The following is a 23,702-nucleotide window of genomic DNA, read 5'->3' on the forward strand; positions in this document are numbered from 1 at the left end:
CCTCCTTCACCTTCGCCTCCTCTTCTTCTTCTTCACTTTTCCTTTGCCAAGGTGCTGAGCAGGGTTGGGTAGGGTTACTTTCAATGACTTTTGGATGACTCCAATACCAAATATGCTAATAAAAGACAAAAGAAACGAAATAGGAAAAAAATGATGACTCACAACACGTGGTAAGCTTTCTCTCCTGGCTTTGATTTCTTTGATCTCGGGCAAAACCAGGGTTGGGTAGGGTTACTTTAACTGGATTACTTTCAATGACTTTTGGATGACTCCAATAGCAAATATGCTCATAAAAGACAAAAGAAACGAAATAGGAAAAAAATGATGACTCACAACACGTGGTAAGCTTTCTCTCCTGGCTTTGATTTCTTTGATCTCGGGCAAAACCAGGGTTGGGTAGGGTTACTTTAACTGGATTACTTTCAATGACTTTTGGATGACTCCAATAGCAAATATGCTCATAAAAGACAAAAGAAACTAAATCTGAATCAAATGATGACTCACAACACGTGGTAAGCTTTCTCTCCTGGCTTTGATCTCTTTGATCTCGGGCAAAACCAGGGTTGGGTAGGGTTACTTTAACTGGATTACTTTCAATGACTTTTGGATGACTCCAATAGCAAATATGCTAATAAAAGACAAAAGAAAGGAAATATGAATCAAATTGGCAAGCTGTTTGGATTTACAGTGGAACCTCTGTTCTCGACCATAATCAGTTCCAGAACCCTGTTCGAAAACCGATTTGTTCGATCACCGAAATCATTTTTCCCATTAAAAATAATGTAAATGGTTTTAATCCGTTCCAACACCCTGAATGTTTACGTGAATGTTTAACGTAAACATGAAGCTAACCCAGGCTAATCGTACGTTCGAGTTATCGTAATCTTCCGTACGAAAGATGACGCTAACATGAACGTGTAAAAAGAAAAAAATCAGGTCGTTTACAAGTCATTTAGCACCACAAGTGGCTAGCACTTCATTGGAAAGGGGGCTCCGTTCCAACACCCTGAATTTTGGGCTCAGTTCCAACACCCTGAATGTTTACCTCGAATCATAAAGCTAACCCAGGCTAATCGTACGTTCGCGTTATCGTAATCTTCCGTACGAAAGATTACGCTAACACGAACGTGTAAAAAAAAAAAAGATAAAGAAAATAATTATGAATAGGATTTATTACCTTTGTGGTGGTCAGCAGAAGGCGCATTCTGTATTCCCCCTAGCAAGATCGGAAACTCGCACACCTCTTTCATATTTAGCTATTATGTCTTTCTTAAAGGCAATAGTTGTACGAACAACTTTTTTTTTTTCACCTGTCCTGCTTGCACCGACCTTCTTCGGAGGCATAGTTAGGGGCTAAAACACTCCGTTCACCGATATTAAAAGCGAAAGCAAAAAGAGGCAAGTGCGCACATGATAACAGTTGGTCACGAGGGGTGGGGGCGAGTCTACACCCGTACGCCGCTCAGCATGGCACCCTAGCGTACGCACTCACGCATTACCGGCGTTCGAACTCCGAATTTTTGACCGAACAGCGAAGCAAGAATTTCTCAAAATTTTTGGTCGGACTCCGATTTGTTCGAACTGAGAGGCGTTCGAAAACCCAGGTTCCACTGTATTTTCATTTTGTTTCTGTCGCATTTTTTGTTAGTTTTGCCGGAGATCAAAGAGATCAAAGCCAGGAGAGAAAGCTTACCACGTGTTGTGAGTCATCATTTGATTCATATTTAGTTTCTTTTGTCTTTTATTAGCATATTTGGTATTGAAGTCATCCAAAAGTCATTGAAAGTAATCCAGTTAAAGTAACCCTGCCCAACCCTGGTGCTGAGTTTGCATAAGGTGGCTAGTTTGCTTTTTGGAGTGTGTTTTGCTGCCACTGGGTGATTTGGAAATGCAGCACACCAATTTTACAACCAAGATACCGGAACTTCACAACTCCATGTCCCCCTCCCGCACTCCTCCACTATGCACCTGTAATGACAAAAAACTCACCGTAAATTCCGGACTATAGAGCGCACCTGATTATAAGCCGCACCCACCACATTTTAAGAGGAAACCCGATTTTGTTCCTACACAAGCCGCACCTGAATATAAGCCGCATGCGCCCACATTGAAAAATGTAACACAAACACAAAATTCACCCAAACCCGACTTCAAGTCCCGCTATTGAAACTAAATTTCCTTCATTAAAGTACACAGTCCAAAAATCACAGCCGGTAAATTAAACGGAAAATGATACCAGGACTTAAGGTTTGATGCAGACCTGCAGAGTCCAGGTCCCGTTGAAATTAAACCAAGGAAAAAAGTGTATATTTCCAAAGATAAGGGTGGGAAAAATATCGACTATTGTCCGCCGAGAAAAAAGAAGGAAAATTTCAGAAAAAAGCCAGAAAAAAAGAAAGAAACAAAGGAAAAAAGTAAACAGAGAAAAAAAAGTAACAGCTAGGAAAAAATAAACACAATGAGATTTTTTTTTTAAAGGGATTAAAAAAAATAGAAAAAACAAGGAAAAAGAAGAGGTAAAAATACAAGGGTTCCCCTGACGTTGTGTCCTAAATGCGGTATTTTGAAGTCGAGCCGTAGTAGAACAAAGTTGAGTAAAGTTAGTAGAGTTTGTCGGGGAACCGGCTTCTTCGGCTCGGCTCACTAAAAGGAACCGGCTCTTTCGGGTCCTAAACGGCTCTTCGGGTTTTTTTTTGCTTCTTCCATCCCAACATGACCAAATATTCTGTAAAATGATGCACAAAATGACTTAAAGGAAGGGGGGAATAGAACAAAAAAGAAAAAAAATACCAAAATGAAAAAGTAGTGAAAAGCTGAGAAAAAAAGAAACAAAAGGAAGAGAAAAAAAGAAGGAAAAATTTAGAAAAAAAGCCAGGAAAAAAAAAGAACGAAATTTTGGAAAAAGGTAAATAGAGAACAAAAAGAAAAAAGTAACAGCTCGGAAAAAATAAACACAATGAGATTTTTTTTTTAAGGAATTTTAAAAGAACTAGAAAAAAACACGGAAAAAAGTTTGTGTTGAATTCAAATCATTTCCAATGATATCAAGTGAATCTTGTTGCCAACATTGTACTTCCACTAAAAAATGTAACTAAGTACAGTTCTGTATCTTACAACTGACTCAATAAGCCCCCAAAATGTTAATATTATGCGACAAAATATATCAGGAAATAAAAAGAAATGGAAATCTTGTGAAAGAATTGTAAGAAGAAACGACGTTTGTAGGCCATCGTACATGAGTCAATTCATTCAAAAGAGAAAAATAATTTTGCATTGCCGGAACCTCAGCAAAATGTAACTTGATGTCAAGTTATGGACATGTTTGATAATGACTCAGTTGCCACACTTGGGATTGCCGTTGCTCACTGTTGTTTCAAGCGTTGCTCACCGACTTTGTGTGCATGTTTGCTGTGATGACTTGTGTGTCTTATTGCAGAAAGAATCCCCCAACACGTCCAGGCAGTCCCCTGCCAATGGCCATTCCAGCGTTAACAGTTCAATCTTGGTAAGGATGCCAATGCCAGAAAAAAAAAATGGGGGGGGGGGGGGATAAAACCCAAAATACCATCCTTTTCTCTATTTGAGATACAACAGTCGGTCAGAACGTGTCTTAACCCTGTAATGCAGGGGTGTCAGGCTCATTTGAACTCGGGGGCCACACGATAGAACAAACATTCTGTCGGGGGCCGGACGAGTAGATTCAAGAGAAAGAAAAAGAGGGATCAAGAAATAAGAGAAAGAGGGAGGGAAAAGGAGAGAGGGCAGGACAAAGAAAGAAAAAGAGAGAGAGGGAGAGAGCATGAGAAGCAAAAGATAAAAAGTTGTAAGAGAGGGGGAAAAGAAAGGGAGAGGAAGAAAGAAATCCAAAGAGAAATAGAAAGACAGAAGGAGAGAAAAGAGAAAAGAAAGCGCGAAGGGTAGGAAGGGAGAAAGAGAAAAGAGAGAAAAGGAAAAAAGGAAGTTAAAAAAAAGAAGTTCAAAAGACACTATTTCCTTTCTTTCTTTCTTTCTTTCGCTCCATCTTTCCTTTTCATATTTTTTTTCTTTCTTGTTTTCGTTTTTCTTTCTTTCTTTCATTCTTTCTTTTGTTATTTCTTTCTTTTTGTCCATCTTTCCTTTTCATTCTATTTTCTTTCTTTCCTTTCTTTCTTTCTTTCTTTCCCTCCATCTTTCCTTTCCATATTTTTTTTCTTTCTTGCTTTCGTTTTTCTTTCATTCTATTGTTATTTCTTTCTTTCTGTCCATCTTACCTTTTCATTCTATTTTCTTTCTTTTCTTTCTTTTCTTTCTTTCTTTCTTTCGATTTATCTTTCCTTTTCATATTTTTTTCTTTTATTCTTTCTTTTGTTACTTCTTTCTTTTATTCTTTCTTTTGCTATTTCTTTCTTTCTGTCCATCTTTCCTTTTCATTCTTTTTTTTCCTTTTCTTTCTTTCTTTCTTTCTTTCTTTCTTTCTATCTTTTTTTCTTTCCCTCCATCTTTCCTATTGATATTTTTTCTTTCTTGCTTTCGTTTTTCTTTCTTTCATTCTTTCTTTTGTTATTTCTTTTTTTCTGTCCATCTTTCCTTTTCTTTCTTTCTTTCTTTCTTTTTTTCTTTCCCTCCATCTTTCCTTTTCATATTTTTTCTTTCTTGCTTTCGTTTTCTTTTTCTTTCATTCTTTCTTTTGTTATTTCTTTTTTCTGTCTATCTTTCCTTTTCTTTCTTTCTTTCTTTTTTTCTTTCCCTCCATCTTTCCTTTTTTATATTTTTTCTTTGTTGCTTTCGTTTTTTTTATTTCATTCTTTCTTTTGTTATTTTTTTTTTCTGTCCATCTTTCCTTTTCTTTCTTTCTTTCCTTCTTCCTTTCTTTCTTTCTTTCTTTCCTTCTTTACTTCTTTCTTTCTTTCTGTCCATCTCTCCTTTTCATTCTTCCTCCCTCATTAGTCCGGCCCCCGAGAGAACGTTTGTTGTATCGCGTGGCCCCCGAGTTGAAATGAGTTTGAGGCACCCCCGCTCATCGCGTCCGATATCTCAGTTTACAAATCGGTGCGCCTCCATAAAGCTGATACCGCACATCGACTCTGCCATGCACTTCGCTCGCAGCAGATGCTTTCTTCTCCCGGATGCTTCTCATGTTCCTCAACAGGCCGTGATAATTCCTTTTGTTTGTATCCAACCTCACCGATCGGTTCTCTCTGATTCTCTTTGATCCTCTCAGGACCTGCCGTCCACCATCCAGCCCAAAGGACGACAGGTAAGTTCAAAATGGATTTCCCGACTCGAGGGTCTCCTTCCCACCAAGCAATCTGGTGCAATTTTTCATCGGAAGAGCTAGTCTGTAATTGTTTGTGTCAGTCGAAACAAACAATGAAGTAATAGGTTTCGTTGACTTCGCTAATTTTACTTGAGCCGTTTCGGGACATATTGTGATTTTGAATCGCTATATCCCTGATTTTACTTCTAATCCCCTCCACGTATTTATTTTGTCAGAAACCTCGTTTCTTTAATTTAGATTTAACCAGTGACCCAAACAACCACCAGGGGGCACTTGTGAGCAGTTAGGAATGTTTTTTTTTTTACTGTATGCGCAGTGTATATAGCTGTAGCTTCACACACATGTATATATATATATATACATACATACCTATATAAGTATATAGATGTATACACAGGGTTGGGTAGGGTTACTTTAACTGGATTACTTTCAATGACTTTTGGATGACTCCGATACCAAATATGCTAATAAAAGACAAAATAAACGAAATATGAATAAAATGATGACTTACAACACGTGGTAAGCTTTCTCTCCTGGCTTTGATCTCTTTGATCTCCGGCAAAACCAGGGTTGGGTAGGGTTACTTTAACTGGATTACTTTCAATGACTTTTGGATGACTCCAATAGCAAATATGCTAATAAAAGACAAAATAAACTAAATATGAATAAATGATGACTCACAACACGTGGTAAGCTTTCTCTCCTGGCTTTGATCCTTTTGATCTTCGGCAAAACCAGGGTTGGGTAGAGTTACTTTAACTGGATTACTTTTGAAGACTTTTGGATTACTCCAATACCAAATATGCTAATAAAAGACCAAATAAACTAAATATGAATAAAATGATGACTCACAACACATGGTAAGCTTTCTCCCCTGGCTTTGATATCTTTGATCTCCGACAAAACCAGGGTTAGGTAGGGTTACTTTTAACTGGATTACTTTCAATGACTTTTGGATTACTCCAATACCAAATATGCTAATAAAGACAAAATAAACCAAAAATGATGACTCACAACACGCGGTAAGCTTTCTCTCCTGGCTTTGATCCCTTTGATCTCCGGCAAAACCAGGGTTGGGTAGGGTTACTTTAACTGGATTACTTTCGAAGACTTTTGGATGACTCCAATACCAAATATGCTAATAAAAGACCAAATAAACTAAATATGAATAAAATGATGACTCACAACACGTGGTAAGCTTTCTCCCCTGGCTTTGATATCTTTGATCTCCGGCAAAACCAGGGTTAGGTAGGGTTACTTTAACTGGATTACTTTTGAAGACTTTTGGATTACTCCAATACCAAATATGCTAATAAAAGACCAAATAAACTAAATATGAATAAAATGATGACTCACAACACGTGGTAAGCTTTCTCTCCTGGCTTTGATATCTTTGATCTCTGGCAAAACCAGGGTTAGGTAGGGTTACTTTAACTGGATTACTTTCAATGACTTTTGGATTACTCCAATACCAAATATGCTAATAAAAGACAAAAGAAAGTAAATATGAATAAAATGATGACTCACAACACGTGGTAAGCTTTCTCTCCTGGCTTTGATCTCTTTGATCTCCGGCAAAACGAACATCAAATGTGACAGAAACAAAATTAAATTAAATCCAACATCATTTTTGCCGTTCCATGTGTTCCGTTACTCCCCAAGCCTGCACAAAATGGAGTCATTTGATTCCTATTTAGTTTCTTTTGTCTTTTATTAGCAGATTTGGTATCGGAGTAATCCAAAAGTCATGGAAAGTAATCCAGTTAAAGTAACCCTACCCAACCCTGCTGACCAAGTACTTTTTCAGTTTTACTCGAGTAAATACTTGGATGACTATTTTTGACTTCGACAGGAGTCGGTTTTTTTTTCTGCTTGGTGGAAACGTGCCCAATAGCGAGAACTTTTTGTTTCCTTCCCTGTTTCTCCTTTACGGCTCATCCAATACTCACGCTTCACCCGTGTGTGTGTTACTGCTTTTGTGACATCATTTGTGAATATTCACAATTCAGTGATTATTATTGGCTCATGTTTCCTGCTAATAACAAATAACACACACACGACTGCAACCCTAGCTTCAACTCTGTGGTATTAATGGCACAGGCATCGCTAACCCGAACCCACCCGAGGAATGACTACCCAAATCTATTTGCTCCCTTTTTCCCAAAACTGAAGCAACTCTCACTAAATGCAGTGTTCAGAGGGAGAGAGGGCGGGACAAAGAAAGAATGAAAGGGAGAAAGAGAGAAAAGAGAGAACGAGAGTGAATGTGAGAACAAAAGGGAAAAAAGAGAAATAGTGAGAGAGGGGGAAAGAAAGAAATCCAAAGACAAATAGAAAGAGAGAAGGAGAGAAAGAAAGAGGAGGCAAAGAGAGAGAAAAGGAAAACAGGAAGAGAGAGCAAAAGAATGTAAAAAGACATAGGAAGAGACAAAGAGGAATAAATAAAGAGAGAAGGAGAGACATAGCGTGAAAAAGTGAGGCAGAGAGAGAGAAAGGTAAGAAAAGAGAGAGACAGAGAGAAAAAAAGGTAGGAAGAGAGAGAGAGAGACAGAGAGAAAAAAAGGTAGTAAAGAGAGAGAGAGAGAGAGAGAGAAAGGTAGTAAAGAGAGAGAGAGAGAGACTGAAAGAGAGAGAGAGAGAGAGAGATAAATAAATACAAGTACAGGGTCTTTATGAGACACCTGGCTTTGGCACCATCAAGTGGACATATATCAACCTGCAGCTCGTTTTCCTCTTGCGCTTCCCTCAGCGTTGTCTCGCGGGCCGGATTCAATCCCTTAGTGGGCCTGATCCGGCCCGCGGGCCACCTCTCTGACACCCCTGCTCTAAGCGCACAAATAAAACTAGCCAGCGCACAAAAATCAGGGCTCAAAATTGCTAATTAAGCGAATTAAGTCAAAGTTACAGTGCACGAAGGTCAAAATACACGGGTTCCCCTGACGCTGTGTCCTAAATGCGGTATTTTGAAGTCGAGTCGAAGTCGAACGAAGTTGAGTAAAGTCAGTAGAGTTTGTCGAGAACCGGCTTCTTCGGCTCGGCTCACTCAAAGGAACCGGCTCTTTCGGGTCCTAAACGGCTCTTCGGGTTTGTTTTTGCTTATTTAATCCCAACATGACCAAATATTATGTAAAAATATGCACAAAATGACTTAAAAGAAGGGGGGAATAGAACAGAAAAGAAAAAAAATACCAAAATGAAAAAGTAGTGAAAAGCTGAGAAAAAAAGAAACAAAAGGAAGAGAAAAAAGAGGGAAAAATTATATAGTATAAGGCCCACCAGTCAAAACCTGCGTGATTAAGAAGGAAGAAACATAAATAAGTCTCATTTGGTGATGAAGTCGCATTTTGGGGGGAAATTTAGCTGATAAAATCCAGAGCTAAAAGCATACATCTTGATAATGATAAGAGTCTTAGGGTAAATTGGAAAAATTACAATCAAATATATAAAAATGACAGTAATGAAGAAAACATATTTAGCAGCAAGAACTAAAGAACCCCAAATAGGTTGCAAGAAATATATTTTCACAGTTTTGAGTGCTTGTTTAGGATGGTGATGGCCCTGGGGAAGAAACTGTCTCCGAGCTTGATGGTCTTTGTCTTAAGGAAGCCGTAGTGCCTAGCAGAGGGCTAAAGGAAGTCACCAAAAAGAACCATTTTTTTGTATTGATTTATTTAGTTTTTTGTCGAACCTTGAGTGAAGGGTGAAAATAAGGAGAAAAAAATTGGAAAAAAGATAAAGGGGAAAAAAACATTTAAAAAGAAAAAAAGCCAAACGAAATGAGGACGAAAAAGGAAAGGTAAATATTAAAACATGAAGAAAAAAGAAAGAAAAATGGAAAAGAACAAAGAGAAACATGAGGAAAAATGACAGGTTTTTGGGTACCCGCAGCAGCAAGATGGCCAACAGTGATGTCAGCTCACACTAGGTGGGGCTCATGTTATTTAAAAAAAATTCTAATTTCTCAACCTATGAGTATTTTTCTAAAAAATGTTTTTTTCACCACCACGCTTGTAACGCTTGTCCAGAATCTTCGGTATTTCCTTTACAGATTAAGCACTACAGTTAACTGTTGCATTTCGTTTCAATTATACTGTTTTTAGTTGAGTGAAATTTAAAAAAAATAAAACATTAAAAAAGGGGAATAAACAATTGTGCTTTGTCGCAAGTAGAAGAGCTCAAAGTCCTGACCTGGAGGTAGGAAGTACGTTCCCAATTCTTAGAAGAAGGGGAAGGGAAAGGCGAAAAGGGGGAGTAATCTGATTGGGCTAAAATTTCTATATTTTTCTTTGTGAAACAAATCCCTGTTTTGAAACGGCATCATGACTTTTAACGAGGGTTGTCAAGGGTTCAAGCAACCAAAACACCAGTTGCGCTCAACTGTTTGTGATGCTTTCAAATCCATAGGCCTTACCCAGACCTCCAATCAAGGACAAATTGTCTGTCAAGGTAAGATATCGCCCTCAGTCCTTCAAAGTTCCCGACCAATGTTCCCTCTAAGCTGCGCACATTCTCAGCGCTAGAAAATCTAGCCGGCGCACAAAAATCAGGGCTCGAAATTGCTAATTAAGAAGCCAATTAAGTCAAAGTTACGGTGCATTAAGGTCAAAATACACGGGTTCCCCTGACGTTGTGTACTTAATGCGGTATTTTGATGTCAATGTCGAAGTCGAACGAAGTGGAGTAAAGTCAGTAGAGTTTTTCGAGAAGCGGCTTCTTCGGCTCGGCTTACTAAAGAGAACCGGCTCTTTCGGGTCCCGAACGGCTCTTCAGGTTGTTTTTGCTTCTTTAATCCCTACACGACCAAATATTACCGTAAATTCCGGACGCAGAGCCGAGTGATCCACCGCTAAGGGTCGTACAGCTGGGCAATTTTCCGTCCGCCCGGAACGATCTGAGACAAATTCACAACAGGGTTTATACTTGCGCCGCACCGCAGGTGCCGTTTGGTCGCTCCTGCGAGCGAGCCCCTAACCCGCGGCACGGGTACTTTCGGGCGCGATACGCACGACACTGACACAGTTACGGGGGTCCCGCGCACGTCCGCCGCCTTTCGCCAGCCGCTCGCAGACGGCCGCCTGTCGTCGCGCCGTGCTACTGGGGTCGTCGGACGAGCGGGCTCCCCCCAGTTACGGGGGTAGCCCGATCACGCCCGCCGCCTTTTCTCGCGTGACGCCGCGTCCGCCAAACTCACTCCCTCGCCAAACTCGCTCCGTCGCGCGGCCCGGGAGTGATCCCCCCCCCACCTCCCCCTAAGAAAAGTAAAGGAGAAACAAGGGGGAATAGAACAAAAAAGAAAAAAATACCAAAATGAAAAAGTTGTGAAAAGCTGAGAAAAAAAAGAAACAAAAATAGGAGACAATAGAAGGAAAAATTCAGAAAAAATGTTGTAGAAAATAGACTTGCATTTATAGAGTTGCATACATTTAGAAATGTAGAAAGACTTGCTTACATTGCTTACAGTAGTGAGGGAATGTTGACATCATTCGAGAAGATCCTTGGCAAGACAGTTGAGTTTCCCTAAAAGGGCATGAGACCTGCAAGGTCCCGCTGTGCAAGGTCCCTCTGAGCAAACTGAGGCGAACAACATGTCCTAATAAGGGTACGACAGCATCTTCCTTGTTGTTAAGAGGACTAGGGCCGCCTTTTGGGTTGTACTCAAACTGAAGCTATAAAAGCCTTGTTATGTCTGGAGTTCTCTGAGTTTCTTTGGGATGACGAAATAAAAGGCTCCCCCTCATGGCAAGCTCCGGTGCACTTTATTAAATCACGTAAGAAGACTTAAAAGATTATCGAACCTACATTTTCTCCTACAAAAAAGAGAGAAAGAAAAGAAAGAAACAAAGGAAAAAAAGTAAAAAGAGAACAAAAAGAAAATAAATAAAACACAATGAGATTTTTTTTTAAAGGAATTAAAAAAACAGGGTAAAAAGAAAAAAAGTTTGTGTTGCATTCAAATAATTTCCAATGATACCAAGTCAATCTTGTTGCCAACATTGTACTTCCACTAAAACATGTGATTAAATACAGTTGTGTACCGTGCAACCGACTCAATAAGCCCCCAAAAATGTTAATATTATGCGACAAAAGATACCAGGAAAAAAAAAGAAATGAAAATCTTGTGAAAGAATTGTAAAAACAAATGATGTTTGTAGACCATCGTACACGAGTCAATTCATTCAAAAGAGAAAAATAATTTTGCATTGCCGGAAACTCAGCAAAATGTAACTTGATGTCAAATTTTGCACATGTTTGATAATGATTCAGTTGCCACACTTGGGATTGCCGTTGCTCACTGTTGTTTCAAGCGTTGCTCACCGACTTTGTGTGAACGCTCACACCCGTAAGGAAAATGACAGGGAACATTGGTCTCAACCCTGGTCCCTTCACAAGAATTTGACACATAGTTCCAACCAAAACCAGAAAGCCCTGTACCGTGAATACCACAGACCTTTAGCCAAACCTAGCCTTAGTTGTTCCTCATTTCCCATCCTCGACGTCCTGGGTTCTCCCGTTTCGTTCCTGTACCCGCTCACCTACAAAGCGCACTATTTGCAGATCTACGTGCGGGCCCAGTTCGAGTACGACCCCTCCAAGGACGAGCTGATACCCTGCAAGGAGGCCGGCATCCGCTTCCGGGTGGGCGACATCATCCAAATCATCTCCAAGGACGACCACAACTGGTGGCAGGGTAAACTGGAGAACACCAAGAACGCCACAGCCGGCCTCATCCCCTCGCCTGAGCTCCAAGAGTGGTAAGGCGCCACTTGTGTCTTGTGTCCCTATTGTTAGGAATTCAATATTATAATTGTTCGAATGAGTTATCTGACGGGCCAGCTCCAGACTTCCTGTGCGGAGTTTGTATGTTCTCTCCGTGCTTGCGTGGGTTTCCTCCGGGCACTTCGGTTTCCTCCCACGTTCCAAAAAAAACATGCATTTCAGGTGAATTGGCCGGTCCAAATTGTCCCTAGGTGTGAATGAGCGAATGAGTTGTCTGTCCCCGTGTGCCCTGCGATTGGCTGGCAACCAGTTCAGGGTGTCCCCTGCCCACTGCCCGGAGATGGCTGGGATGGGCTCCAGCCCCCCCGCGACCCTAATGAGGATAAGCGGTACGGCTGATGAGATGAGATGAGTTATCTGACTCTATTTACCAAACACAACCTACATTCACCTAACAATGCGTGCTCATTTCTTGATGGAAAAGATGGACAAGAGACCGGCATTTCCACACGGGGGCAGATTTAATTTCCTAAATAATTTAACTAAGTGTACTCCATCGAAAATGGCCGAATCAGCCGAATTAGTGTCGCTCGAGCAGTGTTCATTTTACCTGTGAAAAGTGATGGGTCCCGGGGACTCGCATGCTCAAAAATCTATGGGTCCCAACAGAGGTCTATGGGTCCCCAAAATTTTGTGTTATCGAGGTTGAAATTGTAAATGGGTGACAAATATATAATAAAAATCTATAAATTCATTCAGTTTTAATCATCAAATTGTGAATTTATTTTCTGCATCAAATTATTGTTGGTAATATACCGATTAAAGGGATCACCACAAACCTGTCTTTTTTTCATTTTTTCCTTTTATGCTTCCTTTTTTTCTTAACTTCTTTATACAACATAATAGTTCGTCATGTGATGCATCAAAGCAAGTGAGCCGTTGGAGAGCCGGCTCTCTTGAACGAGTTGAGCCGAAAAAGCCGGTTCTCTAAAAAGTGACGGACTTTTCACCACACAACTCGAGATCGGCGTGCGGACGCAAACTCGAACCGCGAGACCAAAACAACATCTGCCTGATCTGCCTGACGAAAAGTTTGGAGTGCGGTAAATCTTTGTTTTAAAAAAAAAAAAGTAATCGGCTAATAATGACAATTTTGTGTCAAAAAAGTTGCGTCCCGGGGACGCACGTTGATTCGAGACTATGCGTCCCCAGCAAAAATGATGCATCTAGGACACGAGCAAACGAGAACACTGCTCGAGTCTCTGTCAAGCCTCCTCTCTCGATCTTCTTGCTTCTCCTCTCGCGTTTTTTCCGCAAGCTGGTGTGCCGGCTCCTCCCATGGGCGTGCCAATGAAGCCCCCACGTGGGCTCCACGGCTCCCTCACCTCGCCTCGATGTCTGGAAAAACTCAGAACAACGCTGAGCGTTTCTACGTCCTCAGGGCCTTGTTCTCAAAACATCGTCTGCAAAAATTCAAAATTCCCCAGCCAAAACATTCCGCATTTGAAACAGCGTGACCTGAAGCCCACACAGTGAAAATCTCCATTGCACTCAATCAATGTAACTTGTATTCAATCGTATAAAATCCCTTATAGTCAAATGTATAAAATCCTTCTCTATTCTACTTTTTCCCTACATATTTATGACTTTTTTGTCTTAAATCTTGGAAAATGCACCAAATATGTAAACTCGGTACAGAGGTACAGTGTTTACACTACCATTGTAAGTCCCTGGCTGGACCCCGGGATCCAATTTGTCCTACAAGAGTCTCATTAACCCGTATTAATTAAACATGTAATAATAGTTTTAATCCAGGGATGTCAAAATCATTTTTAACTCGCGGGGGCCACACAATAGAACAAACATTCTGTCGGGGGCCGGACTAGTAGATTAAAGAGAAAGAAAAAGAGAGATAAAGAAATGAGAGAAAGAGGGAGGGAAAAGGAGAGAGGGCGGGACAAAGAAAGAAAAAGAGAGGGAGAGAGAGGGAGAAACAAAAGATAAAAAGTCATGAGAGAGGGGGAAAAGAAAGGGAGCGTAAGAAAGAAATCCAAAGAGAAATAGAAAGACAGAAGGAGAGAAAAAAGAAAAGAAAATGCGAAAGGTAAGAAAAGAGAAAGGGAAAAGAGAGAAAAGGAAAAAAATGAGGTTAGAGCAAAAGAAGTTAAAAAGACACAGAGAGAGAAAGAGACAAAGAGTAACAAAGGAAGAGAAAAAGAGAGACACATAGAGTGAAAGAGACAAAGAGAAGGAGAAAAGGGGTGGAAAAGAAAGAGAGAGAGAGAGATACAAGTACAGTGTTTGTTCGAGGCACCTTTCTTTGGCAACATCAAGTTGACCTATTTCAACCTGTTGCTTGTTTTTCTCTTGCGCTTCTCTGAGCGTTGTCTCGCGGGCCGGATTCAATCCCTTAGCGGGCCTGATCTGGCCCGCGGGCCGCCTGTTTGACTCCTTCGTTTTAATCAAAATAACCGTAATATGCATGATTTAAAAAAAGATTGCAAATTCTATTGTGTGCTCGCTGGCACCCTTTCTTGTCCCTGTAACCAAAAAGGTTTGCTGGTTGATTGGTTAATATGTTTTTGTGTCTGCCATTTTTTCTCCTTTTTTTTTAATTCCTTTAAAAAAAAATCTCATTGTGTTTATTTTTTCCGAGCTGTTACTTTTTTCTTTTTGTTCTCTATTTACTTTTTTTTCTACGTTTCTTTCTTTTCTTTTTTCTGGCTTTTTTCTAAATTTTTACTTTTTTTTTTCTCTCCCTTTTGTTTCTTGTTTTCCTCAGCTTTTCACTACTTTTTCATTTGGGTATGTTTTTCTTTTTTGCTCTATTCCCCCCTTCCTTTAAGTCATTTTGTGCATAGTTTTACATCATATTTGGTCATGTTGGGATGAAAGAAGCAAAAACAACCCGAAGAGCCGTTTAGGACTCGAAAGAGCCGGTTCCTGAGCCGAAGAAGCCGGTTCTCGACAAACTCTACTAACTTTACTCGACTTCAAAATACCGCATTTAGGACACAACGTCAGGGGAACCCGTGTATTTTGACCTTCATGCACTGTAACTTTTTCTTAACTCGCTTCTTAATTAGCAATTTCGAGCCCTGATTTTTGTGCGCTGGCTAGATTTTCTTGTGCGCCGAGAAGGTGCGAGCAGCTTAGAGGGAACACTGGTCTCTGTACTCGGCTTTGAACTTGCGAAATGTGCTTTATGTGCACGGCAGGCGCGTGGCATGCATGGCCATGGAAAAGACCAAGCAGGAGCAGCAGGCCAGCTGCACGTGGTTTGGCAAGAAGAAGAAGCAGTACAAAGACAAATATTTGGCAAAGCACAACGCAGGTAGGGCAAAAAATCGTGGTGTTTTTGTCTAAATTTGGTAGAAAATGTTTTTAATTGCACTTGTGTGTATGCATGTTTTCTTTAGGTACTGTATTTGTTCCGGAATATAAGTTGCACTAGCTAAAAAATGCAATATTAAGAAGGACAGGTCATATATAAGCCGCACCTGGAGTATACATTTTTGGGGGTAGTACTTGTCATCTTGAAAGGCAATTTAAGATTAAAAGGAAATAGAGAACAACAGGCTGAATACTTATACGGTATACCAATGTGTTACGGCTGACGTGCCGGTTAATGTACCGTAAATTCCGGACTATAGAGCGTACCTGATTATAAGCCGCACCCACCACATTTTAAGAGGATAACCGTTTTTGTACTTACACAAGGCGCACCTGTATATAAGCCGCATGCGCCAACATTAAAACATGTAACACAATCACAAATTTAACCCAAACCCGACTTTGCGTCCCGCGATTGTAACTGAACATAAAGTATGCAGTCCAAAAACCACCTGTATATAAGCCGCATGCGCCAACATTAAAACATGTAACACAATCACAAATTTAACCCAAACCCGACTTTGCGTCCCGCGATTGTAACTGAACATAAAGTATGCAGTCCAAAAACCACCTGTATATAAGCCGCATGCGCCAACATTAAAACATGTAACACAATCACAAATTTAACCCAAACCCAACTTTGAGTCCCGCGATTGTAACTGAACATAAAGTATGCAGTCCAAAAACCACAGCCGGCAAAATGCACGGAAAATTATACCGGTACTTAAGGTTTGATGCAGACCTGCAGAGTCCGGGTCCCGTTGAAAATAATCCAAGGGAAAAAAAATTATATTTCCAAAGGTAAGGGTGGGAAAAATATATGTCCACTGCGTCCACAAACACGTCTCACCTTTACTCCACTACCCGTCAGCCCCTGTTGTTTTCGCCCCTTCTTTTTGATTCGCCCGTGGAAAACATCAGAATAAGTCTCTAAAATAAATACATTACAAAAATGTACAGTTGCAAATACATATTATACATGGTTACACATATTAATAAAGAAAGACAGTACGGAGTTTTCAAAGCTTTAATAATAATATTATAACTTTCATCCCAAACCGTGCCTGTGAAAGGTAGCAAAACGCTACTAGCAACACGCTCGCAACACAGTAAACGGCTCTGTTAAAAAAACATACCGTACTTGTAGTAATCACGGTAAACCGTCCTCATCTTCCTCCTTGTCACAGACGTCATCAAAGTCGTCTTCCCCAGTATGAGAATGCGACTATGCCATACAGACGTCGTCCCACGCTCCCTTATTCAAAAACAAGCTAGCAACACGCTTGCAAAGTAAAGTTTACGTGCAGTAGCTCTGATTCCTTTTTTATCGGATTGCTCGATTGCGTTTAGCTTGAAAGCTGCGTCATGTGCCTTTCTTTTTGCAATTTGCATGATGAGGATATGTCTACGCTAATTTAATTTGTGCACGAGCTAAGAAGTTGCAGTCTTCTTCGGCGCATATATCCCACCGGTCTAAATCTTACCTTTTGTACTCGAAAAATTAGAAAAATGACATAAATTGGCCGCGTCACTGAATAAGCCGCAGGGTTGAGCATTTGGGGAAAAAAGTAGCGGCTTATAGTCCGGAATTTACGGTAAGTATAGATGCAACATATTAAGAGGTATTTAGATAGCGCTAGCATGAAGAACATGCTTAGCAAACGATCACATTCACTCCAAATCACTATATCCAATGAAATCCTTATCTTCGTTGTCACTTCTACTGGTAAACATCTCCCCCTACTGGGTGGTGTCACCTCTGCTTCTCGCTAATTCCAATGTTCTTTCCCATTACTGCATTTTTTAACAATTTGCACCTTGTAATCTGCAGAATATTTTCATTTCGGTGGCATTTTTGTTCAGCTCTTCAGTCGTTTTTATAAATTAGCTGTCACGGGGGAGATCGGACCAGAACGGAGGCAGGAAGGGAGAACTCAATTGCGTTGACGATCAAAACTTTTATTTACCAAAATAAAAGTCGTCGAAAACTCAGGGACAAGACAGAACAAACAGGCTTTAACAAAAAACGTGCAAACACAGGTTTCTTCCGACTCAAAAAAACAGGACAGAGCAAAACAGAACGGGAAATGCAGACAGAATATGAGCCAGCCCCCGCAAAACCCCAAACCCCCCTTAAGAAGCAAACGCGCAAATTAGGCGATCTGCTTCAGCTGTTGCCCAGGGGGCGGGGCCAGCCGGTTGCCACGGCGACCATGCTGGACACGACATTAGCAGCAATGTTGAGATTTTCAGCACTGGCCTAGAGCGCCCTCTTGTGGTTGAGTGTGAAAATAACATGTGAAATGATGTGATAATGTGTTAATAACTTCACACATAAGGTTTAAGGTGAAAAGAGCATTTGATATGATGTAATAATGTGTTAATAATTTTCACATATGTGTCGCACGGGAGTATAAGTCGCACCCCCGGCCAAACTATGAAAATGTCAGGACCAGAGCGGAGACAGGACCCACGTGCGTTGCGTTTCTCACACGTTTTTATTGGAAGGAAGAGAAAGGGCTGCGCCTACGATCCGGTGTTCGCTGGACGCGGGAAGTACGTCGCTCCGGTACTCGGATTATGCTCCGAACGCAGAAGTGGATCTTCCGTGGCGAGCGATAACGGTGTCTGGGACGGAAAAAGCGGGTCGGTAACCGCTAAGATGCCCGAAGACCTGCTCTGAAAATAGCTCACCGTTGCTGGCTCATTGTGATTTTCTGGAAAAATGACTTTTTTAATGGTTGACTAAGTCAAATTAACCATACTTCTAATAATTAGTCTGCTAAAGTGAAAGGCTGAGTGATTAGCTGTTACCATAACATCAGTTTGTCAATCCGGCTCTAAAACAGGAGTGCCCACGCTTCTAATTGCGAGCTCCATTGAAACATAGTTGCGCTTTTTTGGGGTAATTTAAATTGGTTGGATTGACATTTTTATTTATCTATTTATTGTAAAAAAAATAGGGAAGTTTTGTATTTAAAGTGAAAGACAAGTCATAATAGTTGTGTTGAAACTCTAATTTATATACTGTAATTGTCTTGATTACCGATGGGAATCACCTGCGCCCGCTCTTTTGGCGCCAACCGCCGCGGGCTCTGATTGGCTCCCTGTCCCTACTTAAACCCAGTCCTGTCAATCCCCTGTTGTCAGTCCGTCTGCGAACCTCAGTGAACACTCGGCAAGCCTTTTTCCACCCTGACTCCCACCGGTCCCGTTTTTTGCTCCCTTCTGTTCCCGGCTTCGACCCGTTTATGATCCCGATCACGTCTGCTCTCCCGTCCCGGCTTTCGACCTCTTTTTGTCCCCGACTACGTCTTCTATCCTTGCTTACAACTCGCTTCCGACTCCGACCACGTTTTTGCTCTCCTGTCCCGGCTACCGACCCGCTTTTTCCGTCCCTGACACCGCCAATCGCTCGCCACGGAAGATCCACAACCCAAGTACCAGAGCGACTTGCTTTCCGCGTCGAGCAATCACCGGATCGTGGGCGCAACCCTTTCTCTTTCTTCCAATAAAACTTGCGAGAAACGCTACGCAAGTGGGTCCTGTCTCCGTTTTGGTCGTGACAGTAATAGGTTTCAGAGAGTTATTAAAGTGTCTTTTGAATTAATATCCAATATTCTTTGTTTCTTTTTGCGTCATTAAAAACGTCCTAGGCAGAATTTTAAGCTTTTACAGCTAACAAATGTCCGCCTCAAATATCGGTTATCGGCCTCCTGTTAGTAGAAGAATCGGTATCGGCCCGGAAAAACCCGTATCGGTCGATCCTTACTCTGTGTATATATTTACTTTGTGTATATTTGAAACTGCTGTTGTAACCCTCCTATCCATTTCTCTCGCTTGCCCCAACCGAACGACCTCCGTGCATGTGAGTAGTCTTTCTGACGTCACTCTCTTCTTCTTCGTTGGTTTTATTTTGAAAACCCCTGAGTGGATATTTCCAGCTTAAGCTGTTTTGTGTTTCTGTCTGCGCTTTGATCAGTAAATGATCGAAGCAGGTTCAAGTGTTTAGCATGCAAGATCATCTCCCTGTCCCGTGGGGTTGAAATGTGCGTTCAATTTGGGCTGCAACAACGAATCGATGAAATCGATTTAAACCGATTGTTAAAAGTAACGGCAATCGATTTCATCATCGTCGTGTTACACGAGATATAAGCCACTTAGCAAGTGGAATAAATGCAAATAAGAGTGAATTGAATTTGGTTGCGATGTTGAAGTAGTACCAGTTGAGTGTGGTAGAGGACACCTCCATAGAAAAAGTATCTTGATTTTTTTTTATTATTCTTTTGAATCCTTTTTTTTATTACCTATGGGGGTTAAATAATTTTGCTACACATGAAATGTTTTGCCATTTCTCTGATTTGGTTTTGTATGGTAAGTTCAAATGTAATTTGATCTTTGGATAAGGTGGTAGGAAAAGAGTGTCTTACATATATGAAGGTGTATTTTTTTTTGGACACTTTAATGTTTTTATTGTTTTTTTTTGTATAAGATATGTAGTTTTTTGTGCACTGTTTTTTTTTTTCAATATTTGAAGAAAGATGAGTGATTTAAAACTGTTTTTTAAAAATCCGATTCCTCGATTATTAAAATAATCGTTAGTTGCAGCCCTATTTTCAATGAACCTGCAAAATCACATACTTCTTAACCAAGGATCTGCCGGACTATTCAAAAGTTATTTATAATATTTTTAGTACAGATACTTTTTTATTCTCAATGCCGCCAGTGTATTAAAATGTTATTTGCTTGATTATTAGATGAGTCAAAATGATCCAGGCAGCCGATTGATTGTTGTTTCCCTGTTTTGTCCCTCCCCTTTCTAGTGTTTGACCAATTAGATTTGGTCACCTACGAGGAAGTGGTCAAACTGCCCGCCTTCAAGAGGAAAACACTGGTTTTGTTAGGTGAGACCGAGCTTGATTTTTGTCTTTGTTGTGTTTACAATAACTCAATACTTGATTTTGTTTCAGCCAATCAATATTCATTTTATTCAGGTTGCGTATGGGTGCTTGAAATCCTTGAAAATGCTTGTATTTCAATGTGTTTTCAAGGACTGAAAAGTGCTTGAATTTTGGGTGTGTAAGGTTTTAACATTTGTTATACTGAAATCTGACTCCGAAGACACTTTCCGTGTCTTGTGTAATCCCTTACAGTTGGGGCATGTTCTAAAGTCGGAGAAATTATTGAGCCGAGCGCCGAATATAGTCCACATATTAATTTATTTAGCCGAATCAAAGAGTTGAACAAATCGGATCTTTCTTCCTTGCCTATTACAATCGTGTGGAGAAAGACGACGAGGTTCCGGGGTCTCCCCATCTTATCACCCATGCCGATAAAATGTTCACGCCCCATGACCAAGCCTCTGGCAGATTGGTCCGCGCCGTGTCGATGCAAATTTCCCAATAGTCCTTTGAAGCTTTGGAGAAGGGTGATAGGTCATCGCCCTACCTCCCAGGTGAGGTGATAAGTCATTGTTATATGCACTGAAACCAAAGACACATTCCAGAGCAAAGGTTGTTTACGACACCCTTCTTAAGAGTTGCACTCAAGGCTGAGGTCAAACTTAGGACAAGTATTTATGAGTATAAGTGGAATAAAACAGCGAATAAAATAGTATATAACTTCAGGTGGAATGCTTGTAAATGCTTGAAATTGATGCCATGTTTCACAACAAGTCTGCTTAGAATGACGCCAACGCTGCTCTCTGGTGGCTTTGCCATTGAATTTCATTCCTCGTGATTAACAGCACCTTATTTTAGTTTGTATGGCATTGTCCTCCGAAGCGTCGTCGCGCCCAAGAGGACAGGGGCATGTTACACTTTAATAGGCCACTGGGAAATGTGTATTTGTTCAGGAATTACGTAAAATACTGTCCTTGTACCCGTTTTACTCAAGAATTCTATGTTTTGATAAATGCACACACAACATTAAAAATCGCATATGCAGGTTACAGATATATAGCCTTTTCCGTGTTTCCTCAAAAATATGCGCACCTTTTCGAGGCAAGACGTCGGAATTCATGTCAGTTTATACCAAATGATAGACAGAAAAAGATCACAGATAGTAACATCTCGAAATAACCTTAATGTATGTGCAAGCAGCAAGATAGCGACTTAATTTTATAGATGGTGTATGTATCTTCTTTATATTCTACTCACTCACGCCATCTTCTGGCTGAAACCATCATTGCAGACCCTTTTGTTGCAAGTATGTGGAATTCTTAGATGCGATTGAATAAACGCTTCCTTTTTCATCGTTTCTGGGGTTTAGTTTGGCCTTTAGAGTGTATTTAAAACAGCACTTTTCTTACTTTCACCATTTTCATTTTGGGATAAAAGAAAACCAGGCCCACGCGCGTGATATCACTCGCTCTGTGTTAGGTTAACCCCAACGCTTGTAATAAAAACCTGCACTCACAGAAGACACAGAGACGTAAGTATGACTTACTTGCAAGGAGAGATGACCATAGACTGCCTGTTCCAGTCTACTAGACACTCTGTAAAAGTCTATTTCGTCCTTGCATTTTTATTGTATTAGGAACGCCCTAGTTTACATGTTCCTTCTGCTAAAGGAGGGGGCGTGACAAAAAAAACAGTTTGAGATCTGTTTTCACAACAACATCTTATCGTATCAACAATATTACTACTATTGAACTAGGCGAGAATGGCACACTAAGCAAGAATATACACAGTAGAATAACTTTACAGTTTAAATCCATCACTCGGTCACCTCTTTTAATGGTGCTGGAGAAATTGGAAATTTGGCGTTTAAAAAGTGCTTGAATCTGGCCTTGAAAACTGTATGAACCCTGTATATTGTGCATGTACAAAACAATGATGTTGCGAATTTGTGATGGAACCTTGTCCAGGTGCTCACGGCGTGGGACGGAGACACATCAAGAACACGCTCATTACCAAACACCCTGACAGATTCGCCTATCCCATCCCACGTGAGATACAAACACACACATTTACGGCGCCTTGCAAAAGTATTGCCCCCCCAAAAAATGTTTAGACATATTGCCATTTCAGGCTTCAAACCTAGAGAGAGAAGACATCAAAATATTTTCTGTCATGTCATGAAAAGAAAACAATTTTTTTTCAACGTAAAAAAATGTTAACTAGGCATTGCAAATATATTGGCCCCCTTTGAGTTAATACTTTGTACAACCCCCTTTTCTGCGATCATAGCCACAAGTCTTTCTGGGTATGTCTCTATATATGTTTTGCATATCTTAAAACAAATATGTTGGCCCATTCCTCCTTACAAAACAAGTTCCTGAATGTTTGATGGCAATTGTTTGTGCACAGCATTTTTAGAGCTTTCCACAAAGTTTGTAAGGATTGAGGTCTGGACTTTGGCTTGGTCATTCTAACTTTTTTATATTTTTAGTTTTAAACCTGATCTACAGAGCAGAAGTAAATGGAAGGAGAACAAGAGGAAGGTCGCAATTGACGTGGATGGATGGTGCACTGCAGGAAAGAGGTCTAAATATAATGGAAGCTAGAGCTCTTGTTGGTGATAGGAATGAGTGGAGAGGTGTTGTAAAGGATAGTGGGATGTTTGGACGGGTTCTATGATACAGCAGGGGTAAACCAGTGAAAGCTGTCAGGCCCTCTTGTTGAACAGAAGAGTGTGTTGTTACATGGCCGCTTTCTTGTGTCCCATTTCATCTGGGGGGACGAAAGCATGGCCAACTTGGGTGCCGAGGGGCTTCACTTGTTTGGGTGTTTGGGCATTTGGTTGGCCATGGTCCAAAACGTTTTGTGTGTTTTTTGCTACTTTTTTTAATTTTCTTTGTTTTTGTATGTGTTTGTCTTGCTGTTGGTCACCCCTCTCGAAGGATATGACCAGGGTAGATAGATATATAGATATATAGATAGAAAGAAAAATAGTTTTAAACCATTCGATTGCAGATTCTACTTTATGTTTAGGGTTGTTATCCTGAACCTGCGCCTCATTCTCAGGTGTCTTGCAGATGCTAACTGGTTTTCTGCCAGAATTACCCTCTATTTGTCTGTATCCATCTTCCCATCAACTCTTAACAATTTTCAAAGTCCCTGCTGAAGAAAAGCAACACCAGAGAATGATGCTGCCACCACCATGTTTGACAATTGGAATGGTGTTTTCAGGGTGATGTGCATGTGATTGTATTCTTCCCCACAAGTTCTTTTTTTTTCATCTTAAAAGAGCTGCTTGTTCCACATGTCTCCCATGTGGCTTCTTGCAAACACCAAACAATTCTTATAAGGTATTATTTAAGTGAAGGCTTTCTTCTTGCCATTCTTCCATAAAGGGCAGATTTATGGAGAGTACGACGAATGTTTAGTATATT

General features: G+C 40.5%; 1 protein-coding gene across 15 annotated transcripts in view; it reads left to right on the forward strand.

The window, feature by feature from the left end:
• caska (calcium/calmodulin-dependent serine protein kinase a) overlaps positions 1–23,702 on the forward strand; it is a 194,921-nt gene that overhangs the window by 163,641 nt on the left and 7,578 nt on the right. For 6 of the 15 annotated variants that reach the window (XM_088352216.1, XM_088352223.1, XM_088352219.1 and 3 more), the window contains 7 exons: positions 3,437–3,505; positions 5,201–5,236; positions 9,662–9,703; positions 11,813–12,009; positions 15,193–15,308; positions 20,191–20,271; positions 22,236–22,316. In XM_088352216.1, the coding sequence (XP_088208342.1) occupies positions 3,437–3,505; positions 5,201–5,236; positions 9,662–9,703; positions 11,813–12,009; positions 15,193–15,308; positions 20,191–20,271; positions 22,236–22,316 (622 nt within the window). The remainder of the gene's footprint in view (positions 1–3,436; positions 3,506–5,200; positions 5,237–9,661; positions 9,704–11,812; positions 12,010–15,192; positions 15,309–20,190; positions 20,272–22,235; positions 22,317–23,702) is intronic. The other 9 variants (XM_088352221.1, XM_088352224.1, XM_088352227.1 and 6 more) reach the window with 3 other exon arrangements.

The sequence above is a fragment of the Urocampus carinirostris genome, chromosome 14 (assembly GCF_059441175.1).
Source record: "Urocampus carinirostris isolate Australia breed hairy pipefish chromosome 14, RoL_Ucar_1.0, whole genome shotgun sequence".
Lineage (NCBI taxonomy): Eukaryota > Metazoa > Chordata > Actinopteri > Syngnathiformes > Syngnathidae > Urocampus > Urocampus carinirostris.